The 16044-nt window shown below is 38.2% G+C and overlaps 1 protein-coding gene across 2 annotated transcripts in view; it reads right to left on the bottom strand.

The window, feature by feature from the left end:
• Positions 1-753: 753 nt before the first annotated feature.
• Positions 754-16044, bottom strand: part of LOC149065231 (rho GTPase-activating protein 100F-like) — a 131854-nt gene continuing 116563 nt past the window's right edge. Inside the window, exons 10-11 of one of the 2 annotated variants that reach the window (XM_089254164.1) lie at positions 14408-14615; positions 754-1342 (exon numbers count right to left, since the gene is read on the bottom strand). In XM_089254164.1, coding sequence (XP_089110290.1) covers positions 1239-1342; positions 14408-14615 — 312 coding nt within the window. In that variant the 3' untranslated portion in view covers positions 754-1238. Of the gene's footprint in view, positions 1343-2640; positions 2813-14407; positions 14616-16044 lie in introns of those variants that run through there. The other variant, XM_089254165.1, reaches the window with a different exon arrangement.

Here is a 16044-nt window from a genome sequence, read left to right as displayed (position 1 = left end):
TTACAAGTTTCGATTGTTGAGTTTGATGAATGTCTTTTTACTGAATCAAACTATGCGATGCAGCGATTGGATCAACCCAGCTGCAGATTGATTCAGTTACTATCAATAAATGAAAAGTGTCAATGAAAATCCCTGAAGAGAAGCTGATCAAATTTTATCAAGAAGTATTCCCGATTACGCGATTTATTACTATGATTTATCTCTATCATCATTTTTCGATCATAAATTTTATATTTGTATACTGGCAATGTGCATAATGGCACTTGCCCATGTCTATATACAGTATATCTTGTTCAGACTTAATAAATGGTTAGGTTACGTTACCAGGAGGCACCCGAGTCCTCTGAGGCAATGTGGTTACATCACCGAATGTGACAGAGCCTGGGTGTCTCCCGGTTTCTATCATTATCACTATCATAACCTGGTAGTTGAACTTTGAATTATAATTTTTTTATATGTATATTGCATTTCTTCTTTTCTCCACGTTTCGTATAACGTTCCCATTTATCAAAGTTCAACGATTGTCCACCAGAACATCCGCTACATAGGTCCGAGTATTGTCAGTTTGATAATAACCACCCCGTACATTAATAACAGTTGAAAAGTTAAGTTCAGGTTTTTATATTCATGTCTCTAAAAATCAGAAACAACAAATAGACCGAGATTCTTTTGAGATAGTGAAGAAGAACAAAGAAACAAATTTCAACAGATTTGATACTTTTTTTATTATTTATGATCATTTTTTTTTTTGTTATCTTCGCATATCAAACAATGACGACACACGGCTTTAATTCAACTAAAAACGTTTGTTTCCTTAGAAAAATGAAAGATAGAACAAGGATTTATAAAGTATATAAGGAATCCATATTTTTTTCGAGAGGTAAAAGGGACACACCAAATAGAGGGAGAGAACGTTTCTCTTTCTTTCTTTATTTGTTAACAAAGAACACTTCTCGAGCTGGGCGCCATCTTCGTCTCTGTTACGAATTACACACATAATTTCTATCTTGCGATTCAGATACACAGTTTTTTTGGTAGATACATTATTATTATAACTTTCTTCTCGGTGACGACGAGATTTTTTATTTGCTATTGGTTCGCTTGTAAGTGTAGTTTATATATTTTTCTTAAAAATGCATTTTTTGTGGCACATGGTATTTCCAGTTTAAAAAGAAAACGAACAATCAAACTATTAAACTTAAGAAATATAGACAAAAAAATTAAAAACAAATGCTTCCTCAGCTTGATGGCGATGGTTCAACAACCGTTTCAAGGTAATCTGTAACCACCGTAGTGAAGCCGCCATTGCTTTCGCAACTGCTACAGCTACTCCCCCAAGACACTGAGTGGAAAAAAGTAGAGTTAAAGTTCAAAACATTTTTTAGGAGTAAATTGATACAAATATCTATTCACAAAATTTCATAAATAATTCAATAAATTTTAAATTCTAGCTTAAAATTGTAATTCCTTTGATCATTTTGGTTTTGTATTAACATGGTTCGGTTGTATCAATATTTGCCCGTACAAAGTTCTGGCGGAGGTATAGTGACGGCTCCCTGTAGAGCCAAAGGATCAGAATTGTTTTTTCTCAATTTTTAAAACTAGGTATTTATATCATCAACCAGAAATCTTGGCCTAGAAATAACCACCTGCTTATTTGTTTGGTTCGTTGAGATAGAACCTCGGGCCATGATCCGGTAAGGAGGAGCCCAGAGAAATAAGTAACATATAAATTAGAAACATCCGATTTATATAATTTCTGAATTAGATCTTCGTAATGCCATCTACTGGCACTTTCATGTTTCTCATCAAACTGGAACTCGTGCTGCCATCTCTTGACTTACTTGAGAAACTAAAAATGTTGATTTCTCACTGGATGGCAACATTGGTGGCGATTTAAAATTCAAGTTTTACTCTTGTTCCGAAGGTCACTTTTAGTATATCTTCCACGGCTACGTTTGAATATTGTTGCACTTTAGTTTGATATTGCCGCTTTAGTTTCTTAATAGAAACAGTGTCGCCATCTATTGGCACTTCTATATTTGTCACCACAATGGGATTTGTGCTGCCATCTGTTGGTTTGTTTAAGAAACTATAGTTGTTTATGTTTTTTTGTATGTTTTGATTTCTCACTAGACGGACTGCATAACGAATTGGTATTCGCGAAGTTTTGACTTTCTATAAACAAATGGTAGCATAACACACAGAAAATATTAGCACTATCTCAAGCTCTATCGATTGAAGGAAATGCGTTATTTCTTGGCAAATGAGCATTACAAGTAGGATAACCAAATATCTCGGTTTGGGGCCTTGTCTCGGGATATTACAACCAATTTTGAATAATATTTATAATTATTAATGTGAGAATATTTGAGATGCCCCGAGCCCCTCTTAGAGAAAGACTTTACTTATTAGATTAGAATAAAAATTCACGATACAAATGACGAGTAAAGTTAATTAAATTGAAACATACAAATCACAAACACTTAAAGACAAACACAAAAAAAGTATAAGAAGAAGAATAAGAAGAGGCCAACCTTGGACTGAAGCCGGGTGCAATCGGTCAAATATTTCAAATAATGCTAGAATATATATTGTATGTATATATTTCGTTTGGTTTGTTTGTGGTATATTTTCTCAGTTACGGTTTTTTTCCTCCTCCAAGTTCTTGGTGAGAGAAGGTATTTTGCTTTTTTTTTTTTGAAATGTTTGTTTGTTATAATTTTTTTTGTCAGGAGGTGCAAACAGCGCCACACGTCGTGCTACAGGCGGAAGACTTCACCCGACACTGCATCGTACCAGAGACGAGGGCCTGCAACATCATCACACAATCATGTAATTCACATTTCTACTATTCACTCAAAAGAAAACTAAATTCCCTATCCGAGTAATTATTAACATCACTAAAATTCAGCTACACGAAAGAAGAAAAAAGCAGAATGGAAGCATAGCATAGAGACATGCGGGGGGCGGCATGCAGATCGTGCAATATTGCATGGGAAATACACAGCCGTTGAAGGTAGCTTTGGAATGCGTCCGAACACATTTGAGAGTCAACTCAAATGTTTGAGACAAGATTTATGAGATACACATACCACGACATGTGCCTTCTAAAGCCGGTTCCAACCTCGTGCGCGCGTGCGCTGCGCCACGCCGAGTCATTCAAAACCTGTTTTTAAAGATGATTTTGACGTCAAAAACCGGTTTGTGTGCTTCTCGGCATCGCGTAACGCGGTGGGAATGAAATTTATCCTATGAAAATGGTGAAATTAGTTCTTATATTGTGTTCGGATGCATTCTGGAGCAAGGAGGGGTAGATATCTCCACCCGGTCTCGTGCTTTCAGATAAGCAATATACAATGAGAAGAAGCTAGAAGTTGGCAAGAAAATAATTTAATCAAAGCTATATATTAATGCATGCACAGCAAGAGCATGCAAAAAAATAATTCTCATAAAGTGTAGAGAGTGTATAAAGCAACTATATAGCACAGTAATAATTTGGAATTCAGAGACACAGAGAGAGAAGAGAAAAGATGCACCTCGAAAAAAGTAACTCCACTATTCGTATCTATTCAACGCGATATTCATCAACTCTATCAGTATTAAAGGATCACCAGATCCGGGATGGCCATCAGTCGCGATTTTGGTCATGGATTGGAAATATTTACTTCCAATTGGCGATCTTTTACAGCTAACATGACGTACCGACGACGATCTTATTGGCAACGACTGATGTCCATTGTTCCCGCTCAGATATATGATTGCACAGCTGCTCAAAATCATTAAATATACCATTGATATATTTGGCGTATTGCTTTGCCACGCGGAAAAAAAAAACACCCATGGCATTGCAGTTTAAAAAAATTATAAGGAACGTTGCTGGTGCCTGGTCTATCGGTCTATCGGCCGGTTGACCTGCTTTCGTCTTAATGAGATATGATCAGCTAAACCAGATCATAAAATGAACTTTCATGTAGTTTATAAACTCTAGCAGAATCAGAGTATCACCAGATCTAAAGAGACGTAACTGAGATTTTTTATCAGTGTGAGGGGAAACGTAATTTATTCCACCTAGGCCAGAAAATGGGGCTACTTAAGCCTGTGATACAATTCAGTATTCATGCCACCGTTCACCGCGTATTTGGTTCACTCATGAGAAAAGTATATGGTATATTCCCTACCTATATGTGTGTGTTAATTCATATATATAACATATTATATATATATATTTTTTTTTGTGCACCTAATTTGTAGAAGCGTCATCTATTGTGACGATGCCAAACAAACAGTATAAAGTTGCTGATAAATTTACGCCAACTGAAAACCACCAAGAGGCCATTGCGTTCTTTATTGGTATCCTCGAATCAGGACCTATAACGGTTAATAATAATATTATTTATGTACTGCGCATTTGATTCAAATGAATCTTTTATAATTCAATTTTCATTGACGGAAAATATTTATTGATATTTATGTAGCTGTGACAAGGCCTTCTTGGCCAGTTTTTATGCCGGCAGTTGGCCCTCGCGGGCTGGGAATCGGCTTAAAGTTCAATTCTGGTCTGGTCTGAAAATCTACGTATGACTTATTAATTGAACGTCATGTCCGGTGTTCTCATGGGCACTGCGGTGTATAATTGACTGCGATTTTTCAGGGGAGGCGTTGCCGGCTGACAAGGTATTGTATTGTTACTAGATTGACACTGGAATTACAATAGCGTATCCTGGGTATGGAGAGGAAGCCTGTAAAGATTTTAGTAGCATATTATAACATAGATATTTTTCTTTTGTCCACCGAAAGAAACAATATCGAAGTGCATCTCAAATTAATTAAGATAGAATACTCATAGAAAGACAGTGGAAAGAACGTGTAAGAAAGATAGTGATGAATAATGGTGCCTGTTAGCAGTTTGTTTCAATTCAAAAGCTCCAGTAAACCCTATTGATAGTTCTCAATATCCTTTAATCTCCCATTTACTTCTCTCTGCGCTATCTTATTCATGTTTCTGCTACTACTTTTTCTTTTGGGTTTTTCTTATCGACTGCAACGTTGAATGACATGCTCTTACCATAGGCGGAGATTGACTTGGAAGTCTGGGGGGGGGGCAAGGTCATTATTGCTGGGGGGCACGATGATGTCAGTACATATATACATTAGATCAGTCGACTCCACCTTTGACGCCCCCCGGTATCTCTGCCCATGGATCTTACAACGATTCATGTCCACGATATGTACCATCGTAAAATTTTTTGATGATGAAATGAGACACAGGCGAAGTCAAATTTCATGACTGGAGAGTAGGAAAAGGACATTGAAAATGAGAAATAAATCATTAAACACATGTAGGAATAAACTTGCCAAATAGGATAATAGCTTCTTTATTATGATGGTATCTGGCGTGTAGTCAGCGCAACAACTGTTATAAATCTGGATTTTAGCTGGGGCACGGGTTTCTTTGTCCAGTTGGCTCTGGACGGAATGTGTTGCTCTGAAAATAGCCCTTTTTTTTTTAATTCTCGCAGCCGGGTGGCAGAATGAAACAGCTAAGAGCTTGAACGATCTGGTAAAAATACAAAACCATTCGCGAGTTTTGAAAAATAAATCCTAGCCGGCTGGTCAAGTAAAATCGTTTGGTAGTTCTGTTCAGCCGCGGAATGGCTCTTAGAGGAAAGAACACTGAGAATGCATAAAATGACTTTTTGCTAACCAGATCATGGCCCACCTTTTTGTCTCAAGGAAGAGATAGATATAAGCAGGTGATCGAAGAAGACCTCGGCCATGCTGGAAGCTGTGAGTGCATGTCTTGTGAAGCTAACGTAGAATTCGTATTGTATTTGCAACAACAAGAGTCTGCCAATGTCACTCCCGATTCTGAAGGCAGGTGGCAATACTTCGAAGCAGAACACGTACACCTCGGACATTCGTGCATAGAATAAGGGGGGAATGCACGTGTTACGAGTTCTCCGAAAGAATGTTCACGAGGTACATGTGCGGAGTTACACCACCAGAGGCATCAAAACGAAGAAAACATTGGGAGGGTTGAGAGTTGCTGGTCGTTCCGTATATAGCACTTGGGCGTACTCAGGAGAGGAGTACGTTGCATTGTTTTTGCCTAAATTATTAGGGGGACTCAGCCCCCTTACAAAATTTTTTGGGACCCCTAGGTTCCGGCACCTATGACCACTATACCAGACCTTGTCGAGACGAAAATGTATTCTTACATGCTGCCACATAGACAGGAGTAATTAATTATAAAAAAACAAATGTAGCATGTTATACCGAAATGATAACTATTAATTGGAGACGCTGGTGGTCCAACGATGTGTGTGATCGAATTCTCTGGTGTTATCGTTGTTCATGAGAAATTGATCGATCTCAAACCTGATCAAAAACAGATTAGCCTTTTTCATCTTCAAGACACGGCCGGTATCATTCCAAGGTTAGTAGAAGATTCGATCAGAGATTTTAAAAGAAAAAAAAAATTCAGGCACATAATTTCAGGCTTGATTTCGGAAGTAAGAGCAGAGAAGAGATTGAAAGCAAAAAAAAATAATAATGTCTAAAACACAAATACAAGAAGCAGCAGCAGTATGAAGCGAAAAAGTAGACTATCTAGAGGGTAAAAAATGAAATCAAAATATATATACTTGTAATAAAAAGCTGTTGGATCTCATACAACAGACTGCCACGAATCGTTTACGCAGCGGATCCGATCAACCGTTGACTTGGGAAACGTAATTTCAATTATAAGTTTCCAAATTTAATTGAGTTTTCAAAGGACGTGCGGTTGCTCAAAATGTCTTAAATTTTCTCGAGAGGGTCGTATACATTAAAAAAAAAAAAATTAGAAAACTTAACTTTTTGTGCAGACCAGAGCTGCCCTTGGAAGGGGGGGGGGGTGTGCAATAGGTGCGGGCCCCCGCGCTTTTTTGGGTTCCACACTCTCAGTATTAGAAGTGAAGAATATACAGGGTGCATAGCAAAACGGAGGATATGGCATTTCACTAGAGAATCGTTGATCCTAGAGGTATATATGCTTCCAATTAGAAAAAGTTTCCACAAATAACGTGTAGTACTCAGATAAGTCGTTCATGTATCAAGGGGCTGTATAGTTATTGAAATGAAAAAAAAAAAATTAACTTTTTATATAGTCATCGTGTGCCCCAAAACCCAATTAGAAAGTTGGTGCCCCTGTTTCTCCTCTGATGTCAAAAAAAAAAAATTCCAAGTGTAACATTCACTTGAGATACCCGAATCCGAAAAACGGAGAAAAGTGTGGGGGTGGGAACAGCTCTAAATGCGGAAAAACCGTTTTACCCTCATTTAACGCTGTTTCCCCCCCCCCCCCCGAATTTCCTCCATTTTTCTAATTCGAATACTCAGTGAGTATGGGGTCATTCAAGTATTACGTCAGCATCGGGGGGGGGGGGGGAGTTCGGATTTGCTGACTTTTGATGACGAGGGGGGGTGCTGAAGGTTGCTTATGCGTCATCAACCACTTCTTTTTGAAGATATGAAATATTCTAAGCTGCTGCCGAAATTTTGCTGACATGGGGGGGGGGAAGGGGGCCAGTGTTTTGCTGACAAGGGGGGGGAAGGGGGCCAGTGTTTTACTGAGTTTTGATGACAAGGGGGTGCGGTCAAAAATAGCTGAAAATCTGCTTACGTAATACTTGAATGGCCCCTATTGCATTTGGAAACGTAGAATTCTTTTTATCGGCATCAGGAGAAACAGGAGCACCAACTTTTTGACTGGGTTTTGGGGCATACGAGGACTGTATAAAAAGTTATTTTCATTCTATTTTAATAACTACACAACCCCTTGAAACATGAACGACGTATCTGCGTACTACACGTCACTTGGAAACTTTTTCTAATGGGAAGTATACCGCTAGGATCAACGGTTCGTCAGTGAAATGCCATATCCCCGCCGTTTGCTATGTACCCCTGTATAATCCATTAAAGAAGGCATGTGAGCTTCAACTATGACCATGGCCCCCACATCCGGAAGCAGGGCCCCTAGGCTGGGATCTTTTATGGGCCCCCCCGACCAGACTTTCACGGGGCCCCCTTTATGATGACTTTATAGCGTGAAAAAATGATTAAAATTCTCCCGGGCCCCAGGGCTGGAGCCCTGTCAGCCCACCCCTTGTGGGGACCATGACAATACAAGAATTAATATTCCCCCACAAATAATATTAAATTGGGGCAGAAGTGGGTCCTAAACATTTCTGGTGCCCTAAAACTGGTCAAAAATGTAATTGCTGTTTATTGCGAGTTACAAAAAAATTAAATTGCCGAGTTCATTATGTTTGTGAACAGCCCCCCTAAAAACGGCAACTTTTGAGGTAATGAAAACTTGCCAACACAAGTGATAAGTTGCCAAAAAAAAAACGTAGTGATTTTATACATTTAAAATCCCGATGAATGTTGCATTTAAAGAAAAGAAGCGAAATTTTTTGCAAATGACTTAACAGAGCCGGATCTACATTTCAGTAATTGGACATTTTAGCATACTTGGACTGAATGAATGAATGTCAGAAATCTGCCACCGGATTTATCCCGTTGCCGAGATCTCCTCTCGCCCAGCTTCGTGGCCGACCGACCACACGGGGACTGGTTAAAAAGTTATTATTTTTTTAATTCTTACCTATACGACCCCTCAAAAAAGTTTTGAGATTAACTGTACGTCATTTGATAACTTTTTTTTGTAACTGAAAGTATGTTTATAAAAGTCTGTGGTTGCAGCGATATCTGCTGTGCAAACAATTTGCGGGACAGCCTTTATAGCGGGCGGGGGGGGGGGGGTGCACAATCTTTTCACACACACACTACGGGCCAAATTTTCGAGATAGTTTTTCCCTTGCAGGTCGCGAATTGGTGTATTTATCGTGTTGGATAAAGTGGCTACATTTTTTGAGGAACACCTTCCGTTATCTGAGGTTGTGCACCCCCCCCCCTCTTATACAGGGTGTCCTGTAAGTGCTAATGCAGCCTTTATCTCATCAACCGTCCGCCGTTTACCCTGTACCAGTTTTGAGAGTGAAAATACAGTGTGCCACACTGCATCTAATCTAAATTTAATTCTTAGACGAATTTAGAAGATCTAAATTCTTATACGGTCCCTCTGTGCCCTATCTTTCAATTATAAAGTTGTTTCCCCGTATCTTCTGAGGCCAACAGAAAAAAAAAAAAACGCCGAGATATTTGAATCCAAAAAATCGGAGAAAATTCACAGCAAAAACTGACGGACCATTTATGCTGTCCTTTCCCAACTTTTCTCCGATTATAGAATTCGAATATCTCAGTCAATTGAAATTTCTTTTTGTTGGGCTCAGGAGAGGTAGGACAACAACATTCTAATTGGAATTTAGAGAACAAGGGGACCGTATAAAAATTCAGATTTTTTTATTTTATTTTGCGGCACACTGTATTTTTCACTCTCAAAACTGGTACAGGTTAATTTTTGAACACTTTCTAAATAGGAATCTCATACCTCTACCACGGACGGTTGATGAGATGAAGGGTGCATTAACACTTACACGCTTTCCATCTAGGCTCTACGTTATGGCATAGCCACATGCTTCGAGAAAAATAGGCTACAACAATTTATAAACACAACATTATGTGATGAAAATATCTTTGATAACAATATAACGGATATTAAATTTTATAAACTTACAAGTAAATAATAAGCAAATATATAAAAATGCCAAACTGATATTTGAAACTTCACGATCTTTTTCTAAATGTGACTTGCTTTTTTGTAAAAAAATAAGTAGTTTGAAACTTGATAGAGGGCACCACCAACAGATTCATTTTTTTGGATGGGGGAAATTGTTTCCCTGCCTAGACATTCATTAATGATAATATACGCAAGCATTTGTGACCAAAAAAAAATCATGGAAATCCCGACCTCGTAATTTTCTTCAGTATACTAATTGTTTTTATTATTAAATTTAAAACTGAAGAGAGTAAATGCATCGATTTACATGACTATAAAAAGTTTAAAACGATATTCTATTTAAACTATTTCATCAAAATTTAAATGATAGATTAAATAATCAACGTGAGAATCTCTCGCGCGATAGAAGTGAAACTTCTAGGTTTGACATGATTACCCTCATTCAAATTTAATTTGAATTGTTTAAAATTTAATTTAGAAATTTTTAATTTAAAGCAAGACCCTCCCCTTATCTTTCTTAAACTTTCCCTGTTAGAGCCTACGTGAGAAGAGAAAAATAAAGAAGCTTTCTAATAAAGAAAAACTATCTATCTCGTATGTTGAGAGTATGTGATATTACCATCGAGCTTATATATTATTGGAGGGAGCATCGAGCCGCTGTGAATTTTGGAAATACCACTTTCATCATTCTGGAATTACCTTTCATTAATGCTGAAATTATTGTTTTATTAATTTTACTATTATCTCTTTCATTAATTTTATTATTATCTCTTTCATTAATTTTGGAATTATCTTTCATTAATGCTGAAATTATTGTTTTATTAATTTTACTATTATCTCTTTCATTAATTTTATTATTATCTCCTTCATTAATTTTGGAATTCCCTTTCCTTAATTCTGGAATTATTGCTTTCATTAATTTTGGAATTCCCTTTCCTTAATTCTGGAATTATCGCTTTCATTAATTTTGGAACTACCACTTTCATCATTCTGGAATTATCTTTGATTAATGCTGAAATTATTGTTTTATTAATTTTACTATTATCTCTTTCATTAATTTTATTATTATCTCCTTTATTAATTTTGGAATTATCTTTCATTAATGCTGAAATTATTGTTTTATTAATTTTACTATTATCTCTTTCATTAATTTTATTATTATCTCTTTCATTAATTTTGGAATTCCCTTTCCTTAATTCTGGAATTATCGCTTTCATTAATTTTGGAATTCCCTTTCCTTAATTCTGGAATTATCGCTTTCATTAATTTTGGAACTACCACTTTCATCATTCTGGAATTATCTTTGATTAATGCTGAAATTATTGCTTTCATTAATTTTACTATTATCTCTTTCATTAATTTTATTATCATCTCTTTCATTAATTTTATTATTATCTCTTTCATTAATTTTGGAATTATCACTTTTATCAATGCTGGAATTATTTCTTTCATTGATTCTGGAATTATCTCTTTCATTAAATCTGGAATTCTCTTTTATTAATTCTGGAATTCCCTTTCCTTAATTCTGGAATTATCGCTTTCATTAATTTTGGAACTACCACTTTCATCATTCTGGAATTATCTTTGATTAATGCTGAAATTATTGCTTTAATTAATTTTACTATTATCTCTTTCATTAATTTTATTATTATCTCTTTCATTAATTTTATTATTATCTCTTTCATTACTTTTGCAATTATCAATTTTTCCAATGCTGAAATTATCTCTTACAGTAATTCTAGAATATTTTCTTTCATTAATTCTGGAATTATCGCTTTCATTGATACGGAAATTATTTCTTTCATTGATTTTGGAATTATATATTTCATTAATTCTAGAATTTTTCCTTTCATTAATTTTAGAAGTTTTCTTTCATTAATTCTAGAATTTTTCCTTTCATTAATTCTAGAATTTTTCCTTTCATTAATTCTAGAATTTTTCCTTTCATTAATTCTAGAATTTTTCCTTTCATTAATTTTGGAATTATCTCTTTTTTTAATTCTGTAATTATTGCTTTCATTAATTTTGGAATTATCTCTTTCCTTAATTCTGGAATTATCTTTTATTAATACTGATTGATTTTGGAAATCGATGCTGAAATTATTTCCTTTCGTTCATTGTTTTTAACTCCTATTTATGCCATTATAAAATAACAACGGGATTGTTTGCGTTTTCACCGAGTCACGTGATCTTCCGACGAATGATGTTGGCGATACCGTTCTCAGCACTGCCAAGGCGGCGAACGCTGACGTCATACTCCCCTCCAGTAATATAAGCTCGATGTATAGCCACTATATAAGGGTCTTTATACAGTCCTTATACAGTCACCTTAGCTCGATGGTTATTAAAGCGGGGTTTCCTAGGAATAGATTTGTTGCGCAGCGTGAACCGAATTAGACTATTTCACGCCGACAGAAACGTGTTACATAATCACGCTACGCGTTTGTGTTTTCCTAGCGAGGCGCATCAGATCAGGGTGTCTATATGAAGTATATGGCTTTGGTTTGGCATCAGCTACTCTGTCGTCTGCATGCTCCGGTTTGAAGGGAAGGGAAAAAAAACACACAAGAGTGAAGAGAATACCGACAAAACCGCGGCGCACGACGCATTTGACTCCTCCAGAAGCAGTCGGCCAATCCCGCCCAACGTAAAACACTGTCGTCAGGCGTATTGCGCTCTGTAGGAAAACAGTCACGCTGCTTTTCTTACTGGTGAGTAGACGGCGTGTCGGCACAGGAAACCTGCTCCTAGGAAAACCCGGCTTAAAGCCGGACAATAGTAATTCCTACAGAGCGCAATATGCCTCGCGACAGCGCTTTACGTCGGGCGTGATTGGCCGACTGCTTCTGGAGGAGTCAAATGCGTCGTGCGCCGAGCGTTTTGCCGACGTTCTCTTCACTCTTGTGTTTTCTTTCGCTTCTCTTCAAACCGGAGCATACAGACGACACAGAGCAGCTGATGCCAAGGCTATACGCTATAACACAGCCGCCCTGATTTGATGCGCCACGCTAGGAAAACACAAAAGCGTAGGGTAATTATGTAACACGCAAGCGCGAAACGGTTTAATTCGGTTCACGCTGCGCAAAATAACCTATTCCTAGGAAAACCCGGCTTAAGGAGTAGAATTTCTGCGCCGTGTGCTGCGTGAAAATACTGATTGATTAAAAACCTGAAATTCAGGTTTGTTTTAAACCAATCAGCGTTTTTACGCCGCGCGCGGTGTAGAAACCTGCTCCTAGGAAAACCCCGGCTTTACAGAGGATATCGTTGTGACGTTGTCGTCTTGTGTGCATTATTGTCGCCTGTTTTTCCGTCAGTGTGAGTGGGAGAGTGCGACGAGGTGGACGTGTGTCTCTGTGACCTCTTGAGAGCTTAATTTGATGATCCTGGTTTCCTTGTCAAGATTTGCTGTAAGTGATTACGATTTCATTTAGAAATATTAATACAATTTCACTGTTCCAATGAATAATTATCGTCCTCGCGTTACTTCTCTTGCCCAATAAGTTTGTCCAACTCATCAACAAATGTGGTAATAATGGACAACAATTCTAACCACCCAACTTTGGGTAAATATTGAGCTATAACGAGCTCATCTATAGATTTTAGACGTTGTGGCATTCTATGCACTATCTGTCTAGGATCGGTAGGGATATGACTTAAAGGGGGGGGGGGAGGGGTATGCACTGCATCTCATTTTAGTTGTAGTTTAGTTTCAAGGTATAGTTTTTCCTTAAACAGATACTGATTATTGTTTGAAAATAGAAACTTTCGTAGTGCAATCTTAAATGACATTCATGCAAATACTTGAAAGTATACAATGGCTATGGAAAGTATTGACAACACCGATTTACTGCCACTGTATATACAGGGTGATTCTATATAATTCCCCTTTGCCGTATTTTACTAGTGAACCGTGGATTCTGGAGGCATAGTTCCAATTAGAGAAAAAAGGTATTTGAATAGCGTGTAGAGTATTCAGATTCGCCATTCATGTTGCAAGGGGTTGCATAGTTATTAAAATATAAAAAAATCAACTTCTTATATGGACATCGTGTCCTGAGAAACCCAGTGAGAAATAAAAGTTGTTGCCGTATCTCTCTCTCTCCTTATGCCAACGAACAAAAGAAATTCCACGTTTTCAAGAGGAATATTCGCTGGGATATTCGAATTTAAAAGAACGGAGGAAAATTGGAAAAGAACAGCGTAAATGAGGGAAAGAAGCGTTGTGTCGTAAAATATACGCTGTTCTTTCCCAACTCCTTCGATTTTCTTCGTTCTGCTGTTCTTCCTCCGATTTTTGAATTCTAATGTCTCAGCACTTACGAACGTGGAATTTTTAGAGCAGCAACTTTCTTATTGGGTTTCTGAGGACAGGGTGTGACACATAAAAAGTTAAAATTTTTATTTTGATAACTATACAACCCCCTTGCAACATAGATGACTTAATACTTGACTGGCTACTTTAATGGCGTCGTACTACGCGTTATTAGGATACTTTTTCCAGTTGGAAGCATGCCTCTAGAATTGGCGGTTTTCCAGTAAAATGCGGCGATAGCAATTATTGAATCACCCTATATAAATCGTAATTGAGTGCATAAATGCGAACAAGTTCGCGATTGAAAAAAAAACGATTATTGCACATGATAATTATTACACGCAGATGATTTTTATTTTATGCACACGATTATTAATATTATTATCATCCCGCAAGAAATTTCTTACTTCTCTTCGACGGCCACATGTCCACGAGGAACGTCATGACGCTGATCGGCCTCCGGACATCGATGTGGGCCTCGTGCGTGGCCGTAGGCTCGGAACTGCACATGAGGACAGGTCCGAAAGCCGTGGCCAGGCCACTGGGTGTCATCCTGTTGCGATCACTATGATTGGCTACCAGTCTGAGGTGGTCCAACAAGAGAAGCACCGTGCACTGGAAATGAAACGCACAAAAAAAAATGAGGAAAATGTCCCTTTTGACGTTCTTGCTTTTCACATTGGAAAACGTAACTCGAACGGAGATACACACAACAGTGATTGTCAGGATCAACTGCGTGTATATGCGCAGTAGTTCAAGCTAAATTTTCTCAAGTGGTGGCCGGGGGGGGGGGTTGTGATGCCAATGTTTATATGTGCTACGGGGTCCATGTCCGAATTCTAGGCGCTCGATGAAGTGGCTCTTTTCAGTATACGAAATGGCCGGGTACTTCATGGAGTGTCCAGACCAGGGGGGGGGGGCGTAAGCAGGGTCGACCTTTGGATAGGGGCACAAAAAGCTTGGGGGGAAATTAGTCGGTAGAAACTTTGAAAATGAATAAAAACCAGAAAGATAACTCGAAACAGCCGATAGGTGGCGCTGGTATGGTCCCGGGTGTATCAATGCGGTTTATCCCATCTGTCAGAACTGAAAGATGCGATCCGCCGAGAGGGGTGTCATGAATACATCCGGACCTGCTGCAATCTGCCGTTGCTGGATTTGTGACTGACCTGCAATGTGTTATCCGCTGTGGTGGTGGGTTGGTGGTCAGGTGGAGCACATACTGCTGTAATAAACGATTTGGTGGCATCCTGTTCGTTATTTGCGTATCTTCTCTTTGACTTGTGTATGTCAGCGCCAACTATCGGCGGTTTTTTTGAGGGAATTTTTCCTGTCAAAAAAATGCCCGTGACCTAGCGATGCTCGTTTCGGTTATTTCTCCGGTTTTCATGAATTTTTAAAGTTTCTACATTTTTTTTGCCCAACCCTGTATATAAAACTTTATTTCGAATTTTTTCACTGAAATGTTAAACTTTTTAACTTAATTTTGGTCGGCTTGGGGCCCTCTAGTTCCCCCCCCCCCCACATGTGTACACCTCTCTGGTCCAGTCTAGACATTAGACTTGGATAGCACAATGCACGGATCCAACAACTCTGGTACCCAGATACCAGCAAGTTTGCAGGTATCTTGTTTAATGAGATATTTTCATGAGACTTGACTTATTTTCAAAGAATTGCAGTTGGACATGCCCTGTAGAGTAAGAGTCCACTCGCCGCTTGGCTGGTGGACTGCAAACTTCACCGAATAATCCCAATGACATGTTCAGGAGCATCAGACTTCGATAGCATGTGCACCAGGTAGTTTTGGGTCTGGGGGAGCTTTTTTTTTGCTGATACAACCCCCATTGGTTGTTTTCTAGTGACCCTAGAAAAGAGATTGCTACCACAGGGAGTCTCACACCGAGGGGTTAGTGCACCGACCTCTCAGTGAGTACAAAAAGTTCTGCCATTCGGAATCCGCTATAAATTGTAGATCCCAGCCCCCGTATGAAGAAAATGACCGTGGTGCGACAAAAATTATCACTGAGCAATGTAGCTGTTACGC

Source organism: Pholcus phalangioides, unplaced genomic scaffold (assembly GCF_987345545.1).
Source record: "Pholcus phalangioides strain wild (caught in Gottingen) unplaced genomic scaffold, Ppha-v1.0 ptg000040l_1, whole genome shotgun sequence".
NCBI lineage: Eukaryota > Metazoa > Arthropoda > Arachnida > Araneae > Pholcidae > Pholcus > Pholcus phalangioides.
This window is presented reverse-complemented; position numbering and strand designations above follow the sequence as displayed.